At 41.4% G+C, this 24,237-nt stretch overlaps 1 protein-coding gene across 4 annotated transcripts in view; it reads right to left on the bottom strand.

Moving 5' to 3' along the window:
• Positions 1-24,237, bottom strand: part of ARHGEF12 (Rho guanine nucleotide exchange factor 12) — an 85,521-nt gene that overhangs the window by 41,707 nt on the left and 19,577 nt on the right. For 2 of the 4 annotated variants that reach the window (XM_077919491.1, XM_077919490.1), the window contains exons 2-6: positions 12,936-12,959; positions 11,525-11,613; positions 9,194-9,250; positions 2,077-2,175; positions 565-614 (exon numbers count right to left, since the gene is read on the bottom strand). In XM_077919491.1, the coding sequence (XP_077775617.1) occupies positions 565-614; positions 2,077-2,175; positions 9,194-9,250; positions 11,525-11,613; positions 12,936-12,959 (319 nt within the window). Of the gene's footprint in view, positions 1-564; positions 615-2,076; positions 2,176-9,193; positions 9,251-10,285; positions 10,412-11,524; positions 11,614-12,935; positions 12,960-24,237 lie in introns of those variants that run through there. The other 2 variants (XM_077919493.1, XM_077919492.1) reach the window with 2 other exon arrangements.

Below are 24,237 nucleotides of genomic sequence, written 5' to 3'. Positions count from 1 at the left end.
AACCGGGTTCGTGTCTCCGCTCCTCCACATGCAGCTGCTGGGTGACCTTGGGCTAGTCACACTTCCTTTGAAGTCTCTCAGCCCCACTCACCTCACAGAGTGTTTGTTGTGCGGGAGGAAGGGAAAGGAGATTGTTGGCCGCTTTGAGACTCCTTTGAGTAGTGATAAAGCGGGATATCAAATCCAAATCCAAACTTGCTTGTGATTTTGATGGAGGACTGTATGAGAAACTGAAGTGAATTCTGGCTCTGCCCTCCTCTACACACACATGCAAACACCAACTCTATGCTTAAAGACCTTTTTGTAGACATGAAATTGAAGCCTTGTGTAATGTACATCAGCTTATAAAGCAAGGTTATGAAACTAGAGTGCTGTACAAAAAAAAAAGCATCTGGCAAAAAAATACCTCTTGCTCATTGCCAATTCTAAATATAGAAAAACACACAGTGTCTCAAATGTTCCTGGGAGGTAGATTTTGGCAAAACACTGTGATGACGACCACGGAAGCATTCTTGTCACTCTCCAGCAGCAATTTACTCTTCTAATGACACTAAATGTTCTCACCTTAATAATTCGGTCACCAGTTTGAACCCCAGCCCGCATGGCTGCTCCATCTAAAGGGAAAAATCAGCCATTTAGAACTCAACACATTTTTGTTCCCAGTGTTCTTCTACTCTAGTGTCCAAGCCAAACACACCTTTCCCTTTCTGTAAAGACTATGTATGCCAGTGGTGTCGAAACTTTTTTCAAAGAGGGCCAGATTTGATGAAGTGAAGGGCCATGAGGGCCGACCAAAGGGCCAACCAAAGTTGTTGAGCTTTTTTAAGGGTTGGAGTTGTTGAGCTTCTTTTATGATTGGAGTTGTTGAGGTTTTTTTAGGATTTTACCCCAGGAAATAAACTGCCGCAGGGGCTGGATTTAAACGACTGGAGGGCCGGATTAGGCCCCCGAAATGGACTTTGGACATGCCTGATGTATGCTGTTCCAATGGCACATGTTGTCCCCTACTGCAGACCATGCCAAACCATCATCAGCATGAGCCACAAAACCTGCTTTGCTGGATTTCATAAGGAGGAAAAGGACAGTCCACTTGTCTACCTCCCTCCCTACCTGCTTCTGTTTTGGGCCAAAATATACAATGTGGGAGGTTACCATGCAGCTGCATCCAAGTCTTTATTCTGCCTTTATTCTGCCTTTGCAACCTACCATTCCAAGAGCCTATATATTCTAGGAAACTAATGTGATTGGTTGCAAGTAGAGCAACCAATCCTTCCTTTCCTTCATAGCAAAGACAATAAAGCACTTCTTTCAATTCAGTCTCTAGAGTTGCACTAGTCTCCCAATATGCAAAAAAGCAAGGCTTTATCCTCATGTAGGCCTCTATCGACTACAGACTAGCTACTGGACTGTATTTTTGTCTCTAGCATACTTATGATCACTTCATAAGAGATTTATATACTTGGCAGAATACCCAAATACAAATTCTATATACTGCATGTTGAATGTGGAACATCCTCTTTTTCTATGCTTGCCCTTTTTATACACACACATACACACACACACATATACAGAATTCACAACCGAAATACAGAGAACGCTATTTTCTACATGAGTATTGTTCCTCAAACACAAAAATTCATATGAAAACTTAGTGCCCTTTTGCATGTTAGAATTTTAGTGGATACACATTACAATATTTGACCTATTTGCACATCTGTAATGTGAAACAAAACAATCATGTTCATTTTACCTGTACACTACAAAAATAAACTGCTAATAACAAGGGTCAATGGAAGCTCTCTTTGCCATGTTTCTGAATGCACTGTAATGTGAAACATGCATATTCATGTTTCACACTACAAGGTAAAAGCCAGGCATAGGCAAACTCCGGCCCTCCAGATGTTTGAGACTACAATTCCCATCATCCCTAGCTAACAGGACCAGTGGTCAGGGATGATGGGAATTGTAGTCCCAAACATCTGGAGGGCCGGAGTTTGCCTATGCCTGGTACAAGTAGACACACATGTGTTCACTACAACTGTAATACATGGAATTGCCCTGAACAAGCATCGTCACCTTCTTTGACGGACTGCACAAAGACAGGATTGTCTCCACTGACAGTCAGCCCAAATCCGTTTTCATCTCGCTGGATAATAACACAACGCTGGACAAGACCTGCATAAGAAAAAAATGAGAGAGACACAATATAGGCATCAAGCCAGAACCTCATTTTGGTAAGCGATAATTGCAACCTACAAAATGTGTGCAAAAGGGAAGCTGCAGGGTGGGCATGGAAGGAGGAAAAAACCAACAATGGGAGAGCAGGTCATAAGCAAGGTAATTACTACAGCAGGTTGGCCATGCTTACAACATTGATTGCATGACACAGAGGTATAGTAAAGAAAGGTAAAGTACACTGGCACATCAGCCACATCGTCAACTAACAATAATCTTTAGAGAACAGGGCTACTTAATGATTCTTTTTATGAAAATAAATAAATTATACTTTTCATTTTACAACAAACACAAAACATAAATTTGAATTATTCCACATCATATTTTAACTCCCCTCCCCTCTTTCTGCAGTTTCTTACATTTATACTGTTTTTTTCCTGCATTTCCAAGTTAACAGGCTACTTAATGATTCTGCACACTTGTTCTCTTTCCAATGTTTTCTATATAGCACCTACAGTTGCCATAAAAACTGCTTCACTTGCTAAAGATGTGCACAGGCTCACCATCCTCAGGTTTGTACATTTCAAGGAGAGCATCCCAATATCAGGGAAATGGCCACCAAAAAGCTACCAAATTTGATACAAAGTGGGAATGGTAGTCCAAAACATATGGAGGATGCGACTCTCAACAACCTTGACCGTTGGCCATGCTGGTTTAGGCTGATGGGATCTGCAATTCACAACATCTGGAGAAAAGCAGAATGGATAACCCCACTCCAGATATTCAGATGGGCTGAACAAACCACACACTAAAAGCGTACCTTTTTTAAACACAAATAGCCTGGTAAAGCATTAAAAGCTGTAATGTAAAATTAACCTTTTAAATAAAGCCACAGAACTCACTGACTGGCCTATCTGTAATTAGTCTCCATTTCTAGGCTGATTGCAGAGGGTGGGGAGAGGTTCCCCTCTTCTCTAGCCAACAGAAAACACAGGCTACTGGCCTCATAGCAAACCAGTTTTAAAAACCGCCTTCTGCCAAACAGTTTGACAAATGAAGGCCAGAATGAATGTCTGTCAAGTGGTGGCACTGAATATAGTATTGTATTTCACGATTCACCTGAACTCCATAGGTGACTTGGAATTCCATGCAAGTAAATGAATGGGCTGGCAACACATTCTCTAGGCACACAGATTTTTATCTTTCTGGTTATACATCTGAAGTTCAGTATAAAACTTTAATCATACTGGATGCAATCCAGATTTATCAGAATCAGCTGAGAGTTTGCCATTGCTTTTCAATCAAAAGTAGATTGCACAAGCAAGTAGCAAGCAACATTAAAGCTTTGCCTCATAGAAAATCCTTAATTCATCTTCCCAACTTCTCTTAAATACTGTTTTTACAACCTGCAGTTTCAAAAATGTTTATGAGATATTTATGAGGATAGATGAATAAAAGAGTAAGTTAAGATATGCAGGAAATGATGAAAATAAATGCAAAGAACCACAGAAAGAGGGGGAAGGGAGTCAAAGTTTGAAATGTTAGAATGTTTGTTGAATAATTGTAATGTATATAAATGAAAATGATAAATATTTTATTTAAGTACTGTTTTTACAGATTGCTTTTTCCTTGGATATTTGTTGCTTGTCTTTTAAATGCTGCAGTACATGTAGGAAGCAGCCCTATAACCAAGTCAGGCTATTAGTCCAGCTGTTTCCTTGCAGCGGGGGTTGGGGGAGTAAAAATCCTGAGGTAAAATTCTGTTTCAGGTAATTGGCCAACTGGCTTGACATAAGAATCATGTAACAATAAATCAAAATTCAAGCGTTCGGTAAAAGAATACCAGCATTTCTATCAGTACAACGAGCTATTTGGACAATGACACATGGGATAGGTGAGAAGAAGCAAAACCAAAATCATAGCCCTGTATAGAAGCAACAACTCAACAGTATTACAGCATTCTCATCTAATTATTTCAGTAGAAATATGTCAAGCATTCTGAGCTTATTATTACAGTAGCAATAGCTCACACACTACTTGTAGAACTCAATCAATTCCATTTTTCCAGTGCTCAACTTATTTATTTATTCATACATACATACATACAATAGGTATAGGACTTGCTTCAAACATCTATTAAGCTATTGTCATTATTCTATGAAGCAAACAGTATAGGGACCTCACCGTACAGGTGAGCGAAGTGGCATCCATGAGGTTTGGTCCCATTTTGATAATGCAAAAAAAAAGCCTCCCACAAAAATTCTGAGGATTATAAAAAAAAGGTTCAAACTTATGCATTGTTTTACCTAAGAGGCAATTGCCTGGAGGCATGCTGATGTGGTTTGAGTCATTGGTCCAACCACACTGCCAAGGTAATATGTGAAGTTTCCCAGGACACAACTGAAAGAGAGGTGGTATCCTGCATTTATGGCACAAGATACCACTTTCTTCTCCTCATCTCCAATTCTTTAATATGATTAGTATCTCTTAAGTCGCATTTCAAAATACAATGCCAAAGGGAAGGAAAGAGCAGGATTTACAGGACGTGCCACTTCATTCAAAAATTGCATGACAGATTTTTTGGTTTTTACTTTCCTAGTAAAACTCTTCCCAATTACAAATTTTAACATTCCATTGCAGAGGTCAGACAAATCCATACCCTGTGCGCATTCGCTTAAACTTCTCTTCCAATGATGACACAGTAATTTTTTAAAAAATCAACACAGCACTCCTTTACTTATGGTATCTGGTACAAAATTCACCTATTCCGCCACTCCATCCCCCACTTTAGTAACAGCTATCATCAGTTTTTGGGCATTGAGCAGTCAGCCCTGCTGTTATTATGCTCAAGTTACTGTTATGGATGTAACACAGCTGGCAGCATCCATGATCATTTTTGCTCCTTGTTCTTACTACAACTGCAAGGATGTAGAAGGCATAAAATGAGGGAAAGGAGCAGTACAATATATATAGACTCCTTTAGCATCCATTTAGGCCACAGGAAAAAAATTGGCATTATAAAATATAGACATGTAAGCTCCCCATCCCCCCAAAAAATATAGAAAAAGATTTTAGGACTAAGAATCTCAGATTTAGTTTTATGTAGCACAAATGTTTTGCAAAAATTCATAAAGCTGAACAGAGAATATTGTTCAGGGGAGGGTCAACAAAGTCTAATTGAGTCATCCTCGACCCCCAAATTATCTGCCATGAACATGAGTTGGCTAAGCTTTCCTGGAACAAAAACTACAATTTATGCAAAGAACCTGATATCAATACTCATTCCTTGAACCTCTTAAATGTCTGAAATTACCGGTATTGAGAAACAGACCACAGCAATAGTCACCACAACACAGAGATTCAATGTGAAGGTACCAAACTCTGCTATGGAGCTATTTCTCCAAAATAGAAAAAAATAATGTTTAGTCTTTATCAGCTGAATATATGAGAAACTGGTGATATTTAAAAAGTAGAATGCAAAACACATATTGTATTATCCAGGAGTTTAAAACCACAGTCCCTGTTTATGTTTTATGTTATATCTCATTTCATAAGCAATCAAGGATTGTGAACTTATCTCTCATTCAAAACAGGCATCTCAACAGCTCTCACCTTAAAAGGGTAACTGCAACACCTCTAATCAATTTTACCTGTTCAAGACATTTCCTCAGTAATATCCAAAGACAAGCAAAAGAGGCTGCAGTCGTATAAAGCATAGCATTCTCCACTTGCAGGCTCTTAAATAGCTTGACCCCATCCAAAACAAATATTGCAAACTTTTCCACACAAATTACACCACCAGTAGGAAGAGGGGGGAGGGGAGGAAGAGAGCCAGCACAGCAAAATAAAGGAAAGGAATGGGAGCCACACAGATAAATCCTAACCAAAGACAGAGTTTCTGCAGGAAGTATGAGAGGAAGCAGAAAGGTTTGGGTTAGGAAATCATGTTTCACTATACATTCATGAAAAGCCAAGGCACACAGTAAAGGCAGGGGAAACTAAATTTAAGATGGATCCCAAAAGGCAACACATTTCCTGTAATCAAGACAGATTAATTGGTTACTTCACAGAAAAACTGATGGCAGTGGAAAGTTTCCACTACTGAAGTTTTGAATGATACTTAGACCAGTATTCAATACAACTAGCACTGGGATTTCTTCTGACCTCTAAGGTAGCAATATTGTTATTCCTCCTTTTTGTACATAGCAGAAGGATATGCAAATAGCTGCAGGGGAGGGGGAAAACCTCTCCCAAAGGAGATTACATCAATATAGTCAGCTCTTCTACAGTACTTCAAAGAGAAGTACAGTGGTGCCTCGCAAGACGAAATTAATTCGTTCCGCAAGTTTTTTCTTCTTGCGAGTTTTTCGTCTTGTGAAGCACGGTTTCCCATAGGAATGCATTGAAAATCAATTAATGCGTTCATATGGAAACTGACTTCAGACCAGGTCCGGGGACAGTCTGTCCCCCGACCTCTTCTGAAGGCTGGGGGGGGGGACCAAGGGCTTTTCTTCCCACCCCCAGCATTTTAAAAAACCCCGGGACAGCGGGGGACTTCTCCGCTGTCCGGGGCGATCTTAAAATGCTGGCGGGCGGGAGCGAAGCCTCCGCTGCCGCCCGCCAGCATTTTAAAAAGCCCCGGGACAGCGGGGGACTTCTCCACTGTCCCGGGGCGATTTAAAAGCCCCCGGGAAGGCAGGCAGGGGGGACAAAGACTTTTGCCCCTCGCCAGCCTTCAGAAGAGGTCCAGGACCTCTTCTGAAGGCGGGCGGGGTGCAAAAGTCTTTGCTCCCCCCCCCCCCGCCTGCCTTCAAAAGCCGTCCGGGACAGTGGAGAAACACGCTGCGTTTCTCCGCTCTCCCGGGAAGGCAGGCAGGAGGGAGCAAAGACTTTCGCCCCCCGCCGGCCTTCAGAAGAGGTCCTGGACCTCTTCTGAAGGCCGGCGGGGGGCGAAAGTCTTTGCTCCCCCCCGCCTGCCTTCAAAATAGCGGAGAAACGAAGGCTGGCGGCGGGAGGAGGTCTCTCCGCCCTGCCGCCAGCCTTCGGAGGAGGTCCGAGGACAGTGGGGAAGACGCGCTGCGCTTTCCCGCTGTCCCGGAGATTTCCCTATGGGCTTTAGTCTTGCGAAGGAAGCCCATAGGGAAATTTGTTTTGCGAAGCGCCTCCAAAACAGAAAACCCTTTCGTCTAGCGGGTTTTCCGTCTTGCGGGGCACCACTGTACAAGCTATTTGTTAGGGCCATGTTGGATAAGGACAACGCAAATTGCAGTCCAAAACTCTGGAGGGCACCAGGTTGGCCAAGGTTGCTTTAGAGCAGTAGTTTCCAAATGGGGGTCTGTGAACCCAGGGGGTCTGCACAATCTACCCAAGGGGTCTGTGGTATCATTCACATAACAAAAGCTACCATAGAGATATGAGAATTTTCAAAAGTAGGGAGTCCTTGGCTTGGATTTTGAAAAACAGGGGGTCCACAGTACATAGCAAACTGGGAACCACTGCTTTAGAGGGTTCAGCAGCTACCACTATGGATGCTACTTAAATTCCTTTATAAGGAACCACACAAGAATAAATTAGCTGTGGAGAGTTTGCATATGCATTGTTTGGAACGAATAACAAAAACCATGCCTCACTGTCCATTCCATCCCACAGAGCAGTTCAGCATAGCAAAACTGATGAGGACAATTCTGCAGCAGGGAACAATTAGTTCAGCAAACCAGTACATAAATCATAACAAGACTGGACCCTTTAATTTGTTATTTTTCTAGAGAAAGCATTAGGTTTCTTCCAAAGTGCATTAAAGCTAGAAACTGAAACAACTTATCTAGAAAGAAATGGCTTTGAAAAGAATTCAAGTGCTAAAAAAACAACAGTGACACAGGGTAACAAGTGATTATACAGAGTTCAAGTTGAGATCATTATCAGAAGGTTTTGTGCCAACATACATATAAGGAGGTGGTGGAATCTAGGCAAGGAAAGAGGTAGGAACACTGATATTAAAGAATCTTAACAGTTTTGGATTTACCCATTTCTAAAAGGTCTGATCATTCACAAGACAAGTAGCAGAACAGAAATTAAGGGGTAGAAATTATACCTGATGTGGAGCATGCCTATTATAAGGTTAACTGAAGTTTTAATATTTTCAGTTACAAAACTACCCATGCTGTTCTAATGGTTCTATGCAATTAGCTGTCAATCTTAGGTATGGTAAGAATATCCATTTCTCTAAGGAAAATTCAGCAAGAGATGCCCAAACAGTTGGAAAGTGAAATGACTGTAATTTCCTTCAAACAAAATGCAAATACATCCATATCAGTACCATATCCTGTATGGTCTGTAACTCAACCTATTCACAAACCTTTAAGCTGCTATTAGGTAAAGGTAAAGGGACCCCTGACAGTTAAGTCCAGTTGCGAATGACTTTGGGGTTGCAGTGCCCATCTCGCTTTACAGGCCGAGGGAGCTGGTGTTTTTCCGCTCCACAGTTTTTCCGGGTCATGTGGCCAGCATGACTAAGCCGCTTCTGGTGCAACGGAACACCAACACCAGAGCAGCGCACAGAGATGCAGTTTACCTTCCCGCTGGAGCGGTACCTATTAATCTACTTGCACTTTTGGGGTGCTTTTGAACTGCTAGGTTGGCAGGAGCTGGCGCCGAGCAACAGGAGCTCACCCCGTTGCAGGAATTCAGCAAGCCGAAGGCTCAGTGGTTTAGACCACAGTGCCACCCACGTCCCTAAGCTGCTATTAGCTGACACTGATTCCTAAATATTCCAACCCCTAAAAAGGATTCCTATTAGGAAATGAAGACAAAATAAAAGACATCTGGCTTTTACTACGCGAGTTAGTGTCCATCTGCCAAAAGCTTGCACACAGCAGCCACATTAAAAAGCTCAGTCCTTTTCCCTGCTGCAGAATAAGCCATGCATGGCAGGTAAAGGGCAGAGGCCTTGGGCACACAGAACAACAGCACAGAGCACACTGAACAAAGGCACAAGGCTGCAGTGGCTGCTTCAGCTTACCATACGTCTCGGATCTACTCTCCTCCGAGCTACACTTTGTCTTCCTGGAGGAGCTATCTGCACGAAAGCAGGAGAAAAAGATATAGGAAATATGGAGACCAACATGAAAAAAAATTCATAAAAGTCAGAATGATTTGTATAATTGGGTTAATGCATGCAAAACACAAACAAGGTATGAGCAACACAGAGGTGATAACATTTTGAAATCAGAATGTGAATACCAGAGGTTTGAACAATACAGGTAACATCACACTGTAAGGTTCTTGTAAGGAAGAAAATGTTAACACAATCCAGCTCTCTCTTTTCTATATCAACTACTGAATTGTATTTAATATGATCAACATCCAGGCCCTACTCTATAAAAACACCATATAATAAACGGGCTGCTCCCACCACTCTGGGGAATGGCATCAAGTTTTGAATCTAACTGTCTGTGAAATATTTTTGTTCCAGCCCTGCTACCCAAGTTCCCTATTTAAGCTAGAATCACATAATGTTTCATGGCAGTCGGAACAGATCGTCACTACAACTTAGGATACAAAGGTGAAAGAATCCTGAACACCTACAATCAGAATGTTGTGGATGCAAATTTACATGTTATACTTTCACAAAAAAGAACTGGTACCAGCCCACACTCTTAGAAATGGGATGAACTTGTAACATAAAAATGGGCAGTACATCCTTCCTGTGACAAGTAAGTAGTTTTAAGCAGGGCAAATGAAGTAATGGATAGATATTTCTATTTTCACTCACCCTCGTAAACAAACAGTGAAATAGGTTACAACTGTTTCAATTTTACAAAAGGGGAAATAAGTTATTATATAAATAAATATATATATAATGATTATATTTACAATTATAGCAACCCAGCATAGACCACAGCTTAACTAGACAATGAATCCTGCTCTCCAAAATTCAAGCCCAACATGCTTGAACCCAGCCAGCATGAAGATGATTGACCTATCTTTGCATATCACATTCTGCAACCTTCAGAGTCACCTCTTACCTGCTGCATGATTTGGGGAAATAACAGGCTAAACAGTATGGTGCACAGACAAGAAGCAACACAACACATGGGGCCAAGAGGCTCACCCGCAAGCCAGTCATACAGTTAGGAGCACACAGCAGTCACTGGGTTAGTAGGTTGGGGTGGGTGGAACCTCCACATGCAGACTAATTTCCAAGACAGCAATAGACTCTGAATGCAACATAGATGGTCTACAAGTATAGGGAAAAAGAAAGAAAGTGAATAGCCATGTCCAGTTAAAGGTTTATAAAAATACAAAATGAGAAAGTACAACTTCACTCAGGAGACTGAAAAGAAGTTCTTCAGGTCACAAAGCCAAGTGATGATGTTTAAAATTCGCTCCACAGACAAAGAATAGCCTTAAGTGTAACCAATAATTTATCTAGACCAGTCATGTGCTGCAGTCAGCTTTAGATTATTAAAAAATAGCTATAAAACCTACCAAAGGGAGGTCCCCAAATACTGGTGGTTTAATAATGTTGTCCTAAAAATAGGTTAAGTGGAATAAGAGATGCAAAGTTGTGCAGGATTTTGTACAACAAAACCCTCAGTAATACCCATTTTGGCGATGACTGCTAGTTATATGGTCTTCTCCTTTGCATTGCAGAAATATGCACGCAGATCAGCATAATCCCCATGCAGCTTGCAGTTGTGCCAAATCAGCAAGACTGGCACCTGCATAGTTACGGGCTGCAGCTGCTTTAAATAATTGTTTCCTAAAGCCTTAGGGATAAATGACATAGGATGTACAACTGGATCTTCTAGTGTTTCCAAAACGCAACCACAATTTTGAGTATAGAAGGAGTGCTGGAGCAGACCACTGGTCCAATTAAAAAAATGCAGCCACAGAAGACTTATTCAAAAGCTGAAATATTTGGAGATTCAACACATAGTTCAAATAGCTTGGTTCCAAGGTTTCAAAACACCTCTTCCACTAGAATATGTGTGCTCCACCAATAGCCCTTTCTCTCCAAATAGGCTTAAAATAAAAGAAATCAAATCAAACAGAACAGGTAACAACAGAAGTCCATCATATTTGCTTTGGCCAAAGATTCTGCCACCACCACTCACCCACCTATCACTACTGGAGTCGTTATCTACATAACTGAAGAACACAACAGTTAATAACATTGGGGAATTCAACTTGTGAAAAGGGGATATCTAAAATTATGCAATCACTGTGAAAAAGAAAGGCAGCAGTGGCTTCTTAATGTTACACTATGGAAAAAGTTAGGTCACTTTTTCACTCTAAAAGCTCTTTGTTGTGAAGCAATGAGTTGTGTGGGAGGCTATGAGGAATCTACCTGTAGGGTCGAAGTCCTGGGCACTGACGCAGCGTTCAACCTTCTGCTTCTTGTCTGCTGGAGACTCTCTGCTCAGAATGCTGCCATGTCTGAAGCAAAACAAAAAGAAGCAAAGATGGAGGATCAACCAAGACAACAGATACTATAAAATCATAAACACCAAATGACCCTGCAGAATTTAAGAAATCTGCACAGCTCCTCACATGTATCTAGTAGAGGAGTAAAATTTTGCTGCTACTTCTATTCTGCTGTCTAAATCTGCAGAGAATATTATTTTTTAAAATTAAAGGTTTTATATAAAGCTGAGCTGAAGTTGTGAAGTTGCAATACCCAACTGAGGGTATGAAGTTGACCACACTCTATTTACCTTCAAGTTTTGTCTTCTGTAAATGGTCACAGCTATGGTAATCTCAGCCATTTTGTTCTACAGCACCTGAAGACAGGGAAGACGTGCCTAATTCCTGCCTTCCAGTGCAAGACGTCACAGGAGACACAAACCCAAAGATAAACTGGGGCGGGGTGGGGGAGAGTGTCAATTTTGTGCCGAAGTTTTCTGCATGGAAAAACTCTGATTGATTCCTAGCCCTACACTAACAAGTGCTGGGCTTTCCACATTATTGATACAACGAACTCTCCATTTATGCTGGGGGTACGTTGCGTGCTTCCACACAGATCGGTGAAATGTGCATAAATGGGGAACACCCTGGAGAATCCTAGTAGCTTGTGAGGAGACACCCCCCCCAAGCCCAAAGAGGATGTCCTCTTTGGGCTCCAGGGAAGGTCTCCTGGCAAGCTGGAGGGGTAGTGGGGATCTGCTGAGGCTATTCAACATTTCCACCTAACAGCTCAACAAAGCCCTGCTGCCCCTCCAGCTCATGCAGAGACACACACCCCTGCATAAACCAGAGGGGCAGCGGGGCTTTCTCAGCTAATGTGCAGGGAAACAGTAGTGGCCACTGCGCTACCCCACATATCAGCTGTTAGGTGGGAAGGCTTAGCACCCTAAATAAATCCCTGCTGTGCTTCCAGCTCACAAGGAGACCAAACAGAACATCCTCTTCGGGTTCTGGTGAGGGACTTCTTGCAAGTCACTAGGACTCTCTTGGATGCTCCCCATTTTCAGGTCCCCAACATCATGTGTGTGCACGGTCACATGCAAGTAGACTGCACAAAAATGGGGAGTTGCCTGTACATAGGGAGGCAATGTGTGCCTAAGAAAAGCCAACTTCATGCAGTTGCAGATCCATCTCTGATACGTAAATAACCCTTGGAACTCTTAAGCACACACAAGCACCGAGCTGGATCCAAGAGCTCACTTGTCTGCGCAAGTATGGTAGTCTGCCAATATTATCTTGATTATGAAGAGAATATTGTAGGTAGTATGTAAGTAGTCAAATTCTCAAACACTCACCTTGTAGGTTTTTTGAGGGGAAACCTGAAATATAAAAAATAAAATAAAAATTAGCGTAGAATAGTTAGACATTTAAGAATCACACGAATAAGAATTCTAGCATAGCTCTATCATTCCTCTGTTGCTTCTCTCCACACACAAACCTCAAAGTAACCTCACAGAGCTTGGCGTAATTACTTTTAGCAACTACATATTTTGACTACTACTATTAAAAACACCAATTAGAAAGGTGTGTAAGTACTTGTTGCACACCAAGTAAATCTGTAGGGCAACTCACTTCATTCTATATACATCTACCTTCATGAAGGTGGTTCAAGCTATACAACATTACTGCACAGCGAAGCAGCTGTTTTAAACCATTGACATTTCTCTATAATATCCCCACCCCCATGCTGCAGCAAAGCATCTGCCGTTAACCAGGGCAGATTTGTTCAGAAGCCTGAGGACGTAAACACTCCAAAATGCAGTTCTGGGAGAATAAACTCCAAGCTTATCTCCCATAGCCTCAGTCTTTCTTACATGAGAATGCCAGTCACCAAACAATGTTGCATATGTCAAGGGGAGAACTGTTCCAAAGGGATTCTGTGATAGATTCCCGGAAGCTCCTGGGCTGCAGGCCAGCTTTCCCAGTCTCTCGTTCTACACACACACACACACACACACACACACAGAGAGAGAGAGAGAGAGAGAGAGAGAGAGAGAGAGAAGGGATATGGAAGCAAGGCAGCCAGCAAGTCTTGATCACAGGGAAACCTCACACAATCCTTCACATATTCAGCTCATTCACTGAAAAGTAGAATCTAATAATGCCTCATTTATACCTTCCAGTATAAAATTCTTTTATTTAGTGCTCACTTAATGAAAATAGTCAAGCTAGACCCTGACCACCTTCCTTAAAAAGGATAATTCAGTAATCTCTGAGATATTCCACAAAACACAGAACAACGCATATTAAACCAAATATGATTTTAATATGTCCATTAAACAAAATAGAAAGATTTAGTTATGCAAAGAGTTTCTTCTTCTCAGTCCACTTATATAACATTCACAGCACATGCAAGTCTGCTGAAGACAATCATTTTTACTAATATATCAACCCCATATGGATGATTCAGGCAGAACTGTGTTTAGTACTGGTGCAAACTACAGCAATGAGATTCAATTTAGGTTTGAGTTTTTTTAGATTTACATTCACATCCAGTGATTACACCTCTGCTGTTTCTCCAGATACTACATATAAAGCAGCTAGTCAGTTTCATACTTCTTGCTCTCACTAAAGCATTGCTTTGGGTTTAGGTGAGAGAAACACAATTCTTAAAGAAACCGCTATACTACAGTTCCAATAATGACAACAGGATTTGTATGACACAGACTGGAGAAAACCTGTCAGCGTAGGACAGAGCTTTCCAAATTATGTCGCGACACATTAGTGTGTCGGCTGCAGTGTGTAGGTGTGTCAAGTGAACGCTCCCTGCTCTCCTCCTGGGGCTGGAAATGGGTTAGTTCAACCTCTGGTTTACTAGTAAAACTGATTTAATGTGTCACAAAATGATGCATGTTAAAAAATTGTGTCACCAACATGCAAAGTTTGAAAAGCTCTGGCCTAGGAGAATGACCAGCTGATATACACTGCCAGAGTTGCTCCCAAATTCCATGTACATAAACCAACAAAAACATTTTTAGTAGAAGAATAGGACAACAGACACAGCCAAAAAGTGACTCATGAGAAAATGATGCACGGTATTATTTGCTTTAGATTTCTGGCTGTTCTACAAACACTTCTAGTCTCCACCTTCAATGCAATAACATTAAACTTCATGATATAAGGAACTCAGAACTTGAGGCAAGTTATAACATCCAATTTCAGATTTCACAGTGTTATCAAATTCAGTAGTAGGCATGTCTAAATATAAATACAGTAAATGTGTTAAGAATTTTTTTGTATGTACTATTCATTTTTAATTTAAATACCAAGAGACATGTGGCCAATGTGACTTAGTTTTTAAAATAAACAACTAGATACTATGGGAACAGGCAGACAACCAACCAGTTCATAATATTTTTTCCAACTATATGCTACAGTGAAAATTTCTGCACAGGACAGCTTGGCTAGTCACCATGCTCTGTTAACTCCAGGTTGAACTGTTGTAATATGCAGTACAGTGGTACCTCGGGTTACATACGCTTCAGGTTACAGACTCCGCTAACCCAGAAATAGTACCTCGGGTTAAGAACTTTGCCTCAGGATGAGAACAGAAATCATGCTACGGTGGCATGGCAGCAGCAGGAGGCCCCATTAGCTAAAGTGGTCTTCAGGTTAAGAACAGTTTCAGGTTAAGAACGGACCTCCGGAACGAATTAACTACTTAACCCAAGGTACCACTGTACATGGGGTAGCCCATGGAAACAATCCAGAAAATGCAAGGATGCTAATATGTGGCAGCTAGGATCATGATGGTGACAGCAGGTCAAACACACATAAACCACATTTTACAGCAGCTCTGTTGGTTGCCAATTGTGTTCTGGGTCCAATTCAAGGTGCTTACACTTGCATAAATCCCTTAAAAGCCTGGGCCCAAATATCTAACCATATAACCTGCCTGTGCCTTTGGATCTGCAGAAGAGACTGACCTAGTAGTCCCTGCACAGTACAAAGTACATAGTACAGGCCCCTAGAAAAAGACATTTTTTGTGGTGGTTCCACATCTGTGCAACTTCCTCCCCACTGAGATGTACCCAGCCTCTTCATTATATATATTTTTCAGAAAACTGGTTAATAAAAATTGCTTTTTGCAGGCTTTCGGAGGAGGGGTAGGGTAAAGATTTGATAGCTGATCTCACACTGTTGGGATGCATACGGAAGTGAAAAATAATTTAATGCTGCTTTTTCCTAATGTACCTTAGAGTTATGAAATTGTTTTCATTGTATTTTAATTTGTTGATCCAACTGCCCTGTGGGCTTATTGGCGAAATGCAATATCTAAGATTGATAGAGAAAGTTAAGAGTAGCCATTGTTTTAAGAGGTTGCTGTGCCCACTAAATCTAAGTATGGGCTTTAAGCTCGATTGGGAAATCAGTGCATCAGGCTACTGTTTCTGCCCTATATGTGCATACCATGATGAGACTGTACCCCTTCAGGAAAAACTAAAAGCCAGAGCCACCATGGTGCAACCCTAGATGCTGTGTTCAAAGTCTGCTTCTCACATTCTCACCCAATTTCTCTGCAACCCACTCAAACACTTAAGAGATTCCAAAGCTTCTCAGCAGCCTCAAACAGCAAGGTGCATTTTTATTTTACATATATTGCCAGCAACAAAGTACAGTGCTGCTCTTGTTCCAAGCCAGGCTTCAAGCATATAGATTAATATCTGTCTCAGCAAGAGGGTTAGAGAAAGGCTGAAGATAGAGGGGGTGGAAGTGTAAAAGTCTTGCTACTTAAGTTTCAGCCACAGTCCAGCCATTCAGACCCTGCTCAAGCAAGTTCCTCAGCACTGTTCCATGACACAAGTCCTCTGATTTTTTCCAGTAGCTGATGTCAGGGCTTTTCACAGAGAAAGAGCTGCATTTACAGAGCCAGCAAGGAAGGAGGGCTTCCCCAGCTACTCTCAATGTGGTCATTGTGCTGCTCTGTAGCTGCAGCCAGAGCAGAGCCTTGCAGATTGGTTTTAGCTGCTGCAGAAATTATGCCTGTTTAGAAAGAAGGGTGTTTTACAATCAAACATTTCCAGCCCTGAATACTGTACTTCCCACGGGGCAGTTCATTCTACATCTAAGACTCTAAGTGTTTTAGGCCCACTGAACCTGTGGAACAAAACTAGTTTACATTTGGCAAGGTACTCACAAGACAGTATTGTTATGTGCTGTGACACCAAATTTTCCCATCTCAAAGGTTTCTAAAGACCATATTTTCACTGCACAGAAATACAGCCGTCGTCTGACACTACCAATGGGAATTAAAATGAAGGAAGTCATCCCTTAATTTAAGCATATTGGGAGAAGATTGGAATCAGGATACTCCAAACCTGGTATAAATTCCACCCTACACAACTCATCATGCATATTCCACACTTACACAAAGCATTTGGTTTTGAGGTTTAAGTAGCAACTCTTTCCATATATATGCTCAGCGGTCCTAGTGGAGTGCATTGATGCCACATCCTGCACAACTCTGGGATCTAACATAGTGACGATTCCAACAGGCATGTTGGGAAGAGCTACTAGATCTCCAAAATTGGGGAGGGGGGGGGATCTAAGGAGAAAGTGAAATCATTCTTCCTCAGTAAGTTACACAACATAAGTGCCTAAACAGGAAGGCTGGTTAGTAAACTAGAATAGATTTCATAGACTGCCCATAACACAGCAGTTTTATTAAGATCTCATAAATCTGAGCATTCTGGTATTCTTCTCACCAGACAGAACCTATACATTAGTGAGATTCCAAACTATGCTTCCCTAGAAATCATCTGACCATTGTCCCAAAATACCTGTGAGCCAAAGGGTATATATATGTTGCTTGATGCTTAGCAATGAGGTAATTTTAATCTATTTCAGTATTTTAACTGCTGTATGTTTTAAAGTATGGTTGTGAATATTTTTTTTTTTTTAGTTTCTTGTTTTATCTTTTTGTAAACCACTTTGAGGATTTTTACAATCAAGTGATATATACATCTTATGAAATAAATAATTAAAATTATAAGTTATGCAAGTTATTTTCTTCTGTTATGCAAGTTATTTTCTTCTGCCTGGAGTATGTATGTATTTTTAGGTAAAGAAATTCGGTCTAGTCTATTATTTAGCTGCATCATCAAAAGTGACAATTTAAGGAAAAGTTGAATCCTATTTGATTAAAATGCTGCTTTGGCTACCCCAAACAATAACTAAAAAAAAAAAAAAAAAAGATAGCCTTGCAAACTGCCTGGGAAGTAAGTTGTATGTAAATGGATTTACCCTGTTCTCCTCTCAGTTTACTGTTATATTTTATCACATATATTGAATTGGCTATTGTGTGCGCAAATAATATTTAAAAGGAAGATATTTTTTATAGAGAATAGATGAGGCACACCTCTTTAAAAAATAAAAGCAGAACGATACTGCAAGATATTTAATAGAAGTACAGTATGAACAGGAACACTATTCTGCATATTATCTAGGAACATGCAAAACATCAAATCTCAGTGTTGTCTACACTAAGTGGCAATGGCTATTCAGATTTTCAGTCAAGAGTTGCACCCACTCCTACCTCAAGATGCCAAGGACTGAACTGCATGGAAAACATGTGCCCTACCACTAAGCTTCAACCCTTCTCCATCTGTCCTGGATCATCTTCACAAAACTTGCCCATTTAAAGACGAGACTGAGACTGAGAGACAGAGAGATCACTAGGGTTAGACAAAAGACATGCAAATACTGTAATCCAAAGCCTTCCCTTCCATATATTTCTGCTGAACCGTTGCTGACAAAACCAGCTCTGAAAACTAAAATGTCCAATTCTATTCAGCACAAAGAGTTGTCAATTCTCACTAAGTTCAGAGAAAGGTGAAAGCTCACAATGCCTTGTCTAGTCAAGCACATCCCTTTTTACACAGCTGTGCCCTAGAACAGGAGTAACTAGAACACTGCCTCCTATGAAAAAATACTGCTTCCTTTGAAGGAGTTTCCCCTCAAGGAAATGGTTTCACAACATCCTCCGCCCATCACATCTAATCTAACATCCATGCATTAATAGGCATGATGGATACCATAACACTCTCCGTGCTGTCAGAAACCCACACAGCCGCTTCACCACACATGGCGTATTGCTGATAATACAACCGAATCTTCAGAATGTTTTCTGTTTGTTATTCAGCAATGTTCTGCAGAAAACAAACTACCAATTTAACTCCCTCATTCTATTTTTTAAAAAAGCAATAGTAATTCAGCACAGAGATCCTGCCAGCAGTGTCTTATGACAAAGATCTATTGGTCTGCTTTAGAAGCATATGTCAAATTTATTAAATGAACCATAGACCTTAAAAATGAAGGGGAAATAAATACAGCTCCTTAGCATTTACTCCTATCAATTTACATCCCTTGGTTAAAAAGCAGTCTTTTTGCTTTTTTCTGGTAAGAATAAGAATGAGATATGCTATATTCAGGACTGCTACAGAGATAAGAGATGATCTAGCATACACCTAACAGTAACTACTAATTGAATATGAAACAGATTAACCTACAGGTAAATCACAAAAGCGGGTTGAGTGGTTCCAGCAAAGTAGCATAAGGATTCAGCTGAGGATTCTGCATAGCGGAGACAGTGTTGCTGTCTGCCTCTTCTGTGTGAGACATTTTTCCTGGCTGTCAAACCTTTGTTCTCAAACCGAGGCTGAGCTCAGATTTTTTGAAATATGCTTTTTTAAAAGTAGGAGCTAGACCACAAAACACAACACAGTTGTGTACAATATTCTCTTCTCTGTTAAAACATTGTTTTCCATAAAGAAGAATGTTTCACCTTTTATTATTCTGCACCAAGAAAAGCTGTTTTCTATCCCTCTTCCCACATCACACACCAGAACAAGGAAACAAAGACTTACAGAGATTACCTGGATTGAAAGGGACCAGAGAAATTAGGCAGCAATACTATTTCTGATGAAGGTCAAATTGCTTAAGAAACCCAGCCACCCCATCTGATTTTGGTGGCTCCTTAAAAATGCTCATCTGATATTCTTGAAAATGCATTTGGTCAGTCCACTTGGGGTAGGCAAAAAGAGGTGGAGTTTCTTCATACCTCCCTCCTAGCTATTATCTCAGTGAAGACTGCTAATGGAGAGGAAGAAAACAGCATCTACGTACATCTTCGGGAAAGGACTTCAGCCAGTAAAAGGAAGGACAGCTTAGGTCTGAGTGTTTAGCTATCTTAGAGACCAAAAATTTTTTTAAAATATAATTATAATAGCAGTGTAAGGGGAGTAAAAAAAATCACTGATACTACAGCCACAAATTGGGTCAGAGTTCTTTTTTGTGGTGTTCACATCTCAATATATAGGTCTATTCTAATCTCTTCATATAATAAATTGTATCTATATATTACAATTTAATATCTAACTGCCATCATTTCTTTAGGTCTGCCAGCAAATTACTTTGGTAATTTGGTAATATAAACATAGGAACACACAGGCTGTGCAAAGTCATATCACTGGTCCATCTAGCTCAGGGATAGTCAACCTTTTTATACCTACCGCCCCCTAATGCATGTTTCTTGATGGTAAAATTTCCTTACTGCCCACCAGTGCTTGATGTAAGGAGGATTCAGCTTGTGCCATAGAACCCCCTACCGCCCACCTAGAATCCTGAAAAGCCCACTAGTGGGCGGTAGCAACCAGGTTGACAACCCCTGATCTAGCTCGTACTTCCTACCTACACTAACTGGCAGTGGCTCTCCCATTTACAGACAGAGCATTTTCATCCGTAGCTGGATATGCTGGGGATTGAATTTGAGATCTTATGTATACAGCAGCTGTTGTGCTACTGAGCTATGCCCTTGCTCAAAAAAGGGTGCATGTAGTTAAAAATGATACCTGGTGAGCTTGTAACTGTGTAGGAGTAAGAACGGCAACTAGAAGACAAAGTCAAGTACTAGAGATCCCCCACCCAAGGCAATCTTGACTCTCAGTGCTTTAAGCAGAGAAGTGCACCTTGGAGGAATGAGGGGCAAGGGAGAAAAAAATGCCTTGAATCCGCACCCTCGGTTCCAAGAAGTTGTACCTTCCCAAAAAAAACCTAAATGTGCAGATTTTCCACCAATCAAGGAGTTTATTCTGTTTGCAAGAAGACCTCTGGCCAACTCTTTTTAGGACTCCCCCATGCAACTATGCCAATAAATCTCCTAGCTTGCCTACCAGTCCAGCTCACTGTCCAATCCCTGCCCTTTATGCCTGGTCAATTTTGGCCACACTTCCAATTCTACTTTGTGTTCAACTAGATGGTTTTACTGGTTCTAAATCCTGTCTTTCTTTGGCACTTCTCTCTCATATAGACATGTTGGCAACTTTTATGTGGTGCACCAGTCCAGAACACATCTTATATGCAGAATTCATTTGCTCATTAGAGTTCTAATCCTGCGAGGACTTCCAGAAGTTTACACCTGGCAACTATAAAAATAGCACCAACATTCAGGAATCCTATCCCTTCCTCCCACAAGGGAGAATGGAGGTCAGCAGGTCAGTGCAGAGAGCAGTCAGCTCACTGCTCTTCCGGAGACATAACCAATTCAGCCCAGGGGAAGGAGGGCAAGGATGGAAGGGCTGTTTTCTTTTTCTGCCCCAATAAACATAATTAGGATTGTGAGCAGTGCTGGCGGGAGAGAAATTTCTTCACGCTACACTGTCTGTTTGTGTTTGATTAATGTAAATCTTCCCAAGGCACTAACCATGCCTCAGGCAACATGATGGCTGAAGCTCTGTTAACAAGCATCCATGCAGCTGAATACAACAGATAGAAAACACAAAGGTGGTAGTAGCAGGGGGGAATCCTCAAGAATTTCCCCTAAAATCATCTACTGTCTGTGATATCACTTTATTCTCACATTACCAGGGTTGGAAACCAGAGAACTGCGTGGAATAACAAATCTGAAAAGGAAGCTATAGCATTTCTTTACACTTTTCCTGTAGCTTACAAGACAGGCATCATATCATCTGCAGTCTGGATCAATTTAAGATTTAAAAACACAAACTGCTGTGATGATATACAGTGGTACCTCGGGTTACATACGCTTCAGGTTACATACGCTTCAGGTTACAGACTCCGCTAACCCAGAAATATTACCTCGGGTTAAGAACTTTGCTTCAGGATGAGAACAGAAATCGTGCTCCGGCGGCGCAGCAGCAGCAGGAGGCCCCATTAGCTAAAGTGGTGCTTCAGGTTAAGAACAGTTTCAGGTTAAGAACAGACCTCCGGAATGAATTAAGTACTTAATCCGAGGTACCACTGTACAGCAAAGTCATTGATTTCCACACTACAGACAACACACGAGTCCCAACCAAGATAAAAGACTGAAGAGTTTAGCAAAAATTCCTCAAAAAAAACCCCTCACATGCAAAATTAGAAACATTTACTATTCTACATAGGAGTTTGATGCAGACTCCTAGGATTTGGTCAAAAAAGTAGGTGCTAAGCCAAAGAGTCCAAATTTTGTCCAGTTACCATGGTGTCAAGACCTGACACTGCCCAGACCCCAGGGAGATTTTTTTCTGAGATTATCTTGAGACCTCATAGAGAAGCACAGTGCAACTGAGAACCCAGAGGAACCTGAAGTCAGAAGAGAGCCTGAAGCTCCCCCACTTCATTGGTGGCTCTACTGCCCCCACTACATCAATGGCAACATCGCAAGCCCTGCCTTGATCCCTGATTCTCCCCTTTTGCCCCATGGGCCTCAAACGCTCTGTCACCAGGGGACTCCTCAGGAAAAATGGTTTATTTCAGAGGAGAGAGAAGAATCAGCCTCAAACACCAAGCAGATGACCAGGAAGAGGAGAGGCTAACAGTCTTAATATGTCTCTGTCTCCTCTGGACTTTTACTGGATTAAAAGCTCTATACCGGGCTGCTTAAATGTCCAGCTCACTTGCTCAGCTACTGCTCCAACACTGCCCTGGATACACTGAAAATGCAGACATCTCTCTGTATAACCAATATCACTTTTTTATATAGTGTAGGAAATCTGATCTAGGAAACTTGGGTTTAAATGACAGTTCAATTGTAAACCAGATGCCCTGGGACACAGCCTCTCTCACTAAGCCTCTATCAGGCTGCCTTTGAGGACTTCATTAAGTGGTATCCTCAGCACACGGCTGACAGGAGGTTGAAACTTCCTCATTCCTAGAACTTTCAACTGTCCATACTTCATGCATAATCTCATATATGACACAGATACTGTCATGAGGAACAAAAAATTAAACCAATTCTGTTCCTCATTCTTTTACTCTCATGTACTGAGTAACTAGATCGCTCCAGTTCCCTTAGCTGTAAACAGGTATAATGTTACTTACTTTTGTTCAATCTGAGGATTAAATGGAACTCTTGCCAGTATTAGTGTGTCTTGATTTTTGGTGATGTAAAAAAATCCATATTTATTATGTATTAAGATAAATGATATATTGCCTTAATAATGTCCAAGGTAGCTAACATCCTCAAAAATGCACCACCAAACAACTAAAACAATTTAAAGCCAGAGAAAGAGGCAGTATGGCAAGTAATTAAAACATCAAAGTCAGCATTAAAGGACAAATCAAATAAAAAGCCCACCTAGACACTCATATATCATCAAGCTCTCTGTTAAACCACTGGTATTAACTGATTTGTTGTTGTTGGGGGTTTTTTTACGATTATTGTTATTTTAGGTTAATGTTCCAGTTGTCACGATTTGTGCAAGGTTATAATGCAGAAGTGGGACGCGGGTGGCGCTGTGGGTAAAAGCCTCAGCGCCTAGGGCTTGCCGATCGAAAGGTCGGTGGTTCGAATCCCCGGTGCGGGGTGCGCTCCCGCTGCTCGGTCCCAGCGCCTGCCAACCTAGCAGTTCGAAAGCACCCCCGGGTGCAAGTAGATAAATAGGGACCGCTTACCAGCGGGAAGGTAAACAGCGTTTCCGTGTGCGGCTCTGGCTTGCCAGAGCAGCGATGTCACGCTGGCCACGTGACCCGGAAGTGTCTCTGGACAGTGCTGGCCCCCGGCCTCTAGAGTGAGATGGGCGCACAACCCTAGAGTCTGTCAAGACTGGCCCGTACGGGCAGGGGTACCTTTACCTTTACCTTATAATGCAGAAAGGTGTAAAGCAAGCAGTGCTTTTAAAAATATCCTTCAGCAAAGTGAAAAGCTCTCAAAACACCACTAACTGAACCATCAAATCATCATTAGCTGGGAATAAACAATCCCAGTGACAAGTTATTTTAAAAGATTTTACAGATTCATTACTGCAGTTTCAGATCCTATGAAATGCTGACCCTACTATATCTGCTATCAACATATATCAGAAGGGCTGTAATTCAGTGGTACAGTACATGTGTTGCATTCACAGGGCCCCATGCTCAATCCCTGGCACCTCCAAACATTATGAATAATAAATACTTATGAGCATGCATAATAGCCGCAGTGACTAAAAACCGAACAAACAGAAAAAACTGCATGAATGAATACAGCCATTTCACTGGGGGTGGGGGGTGGGGTGGGGTACATGAAGGTTGCAACAGCTCTGTAAGGCATTGTGAGAATGTGATTTTCAGCACAAGTAAAAGAACAAAGACATTTACCACACTGTAAGGAGAAACATTGCA

The sequence above is a fragment of the Podarcis muralis genome, chromosome 15 (genome assembly GCF_964188315.1).
Source record: "Podarcis muralis chromosome 15, rPodMur119.hap1.1, whole genome shotgun sequence".
Lineage (NCBI taxonomy): Eukaryota > Metazoa > Chordata > Lepidosauria > Squamata > Lacertidae > Podarcis > Podarcis muralis.
The sequence above is the reverse complement of the archived record's forward strand: the minus strand, read 5'-3'. Positions and strand labels throughout refer to the sequence as shown.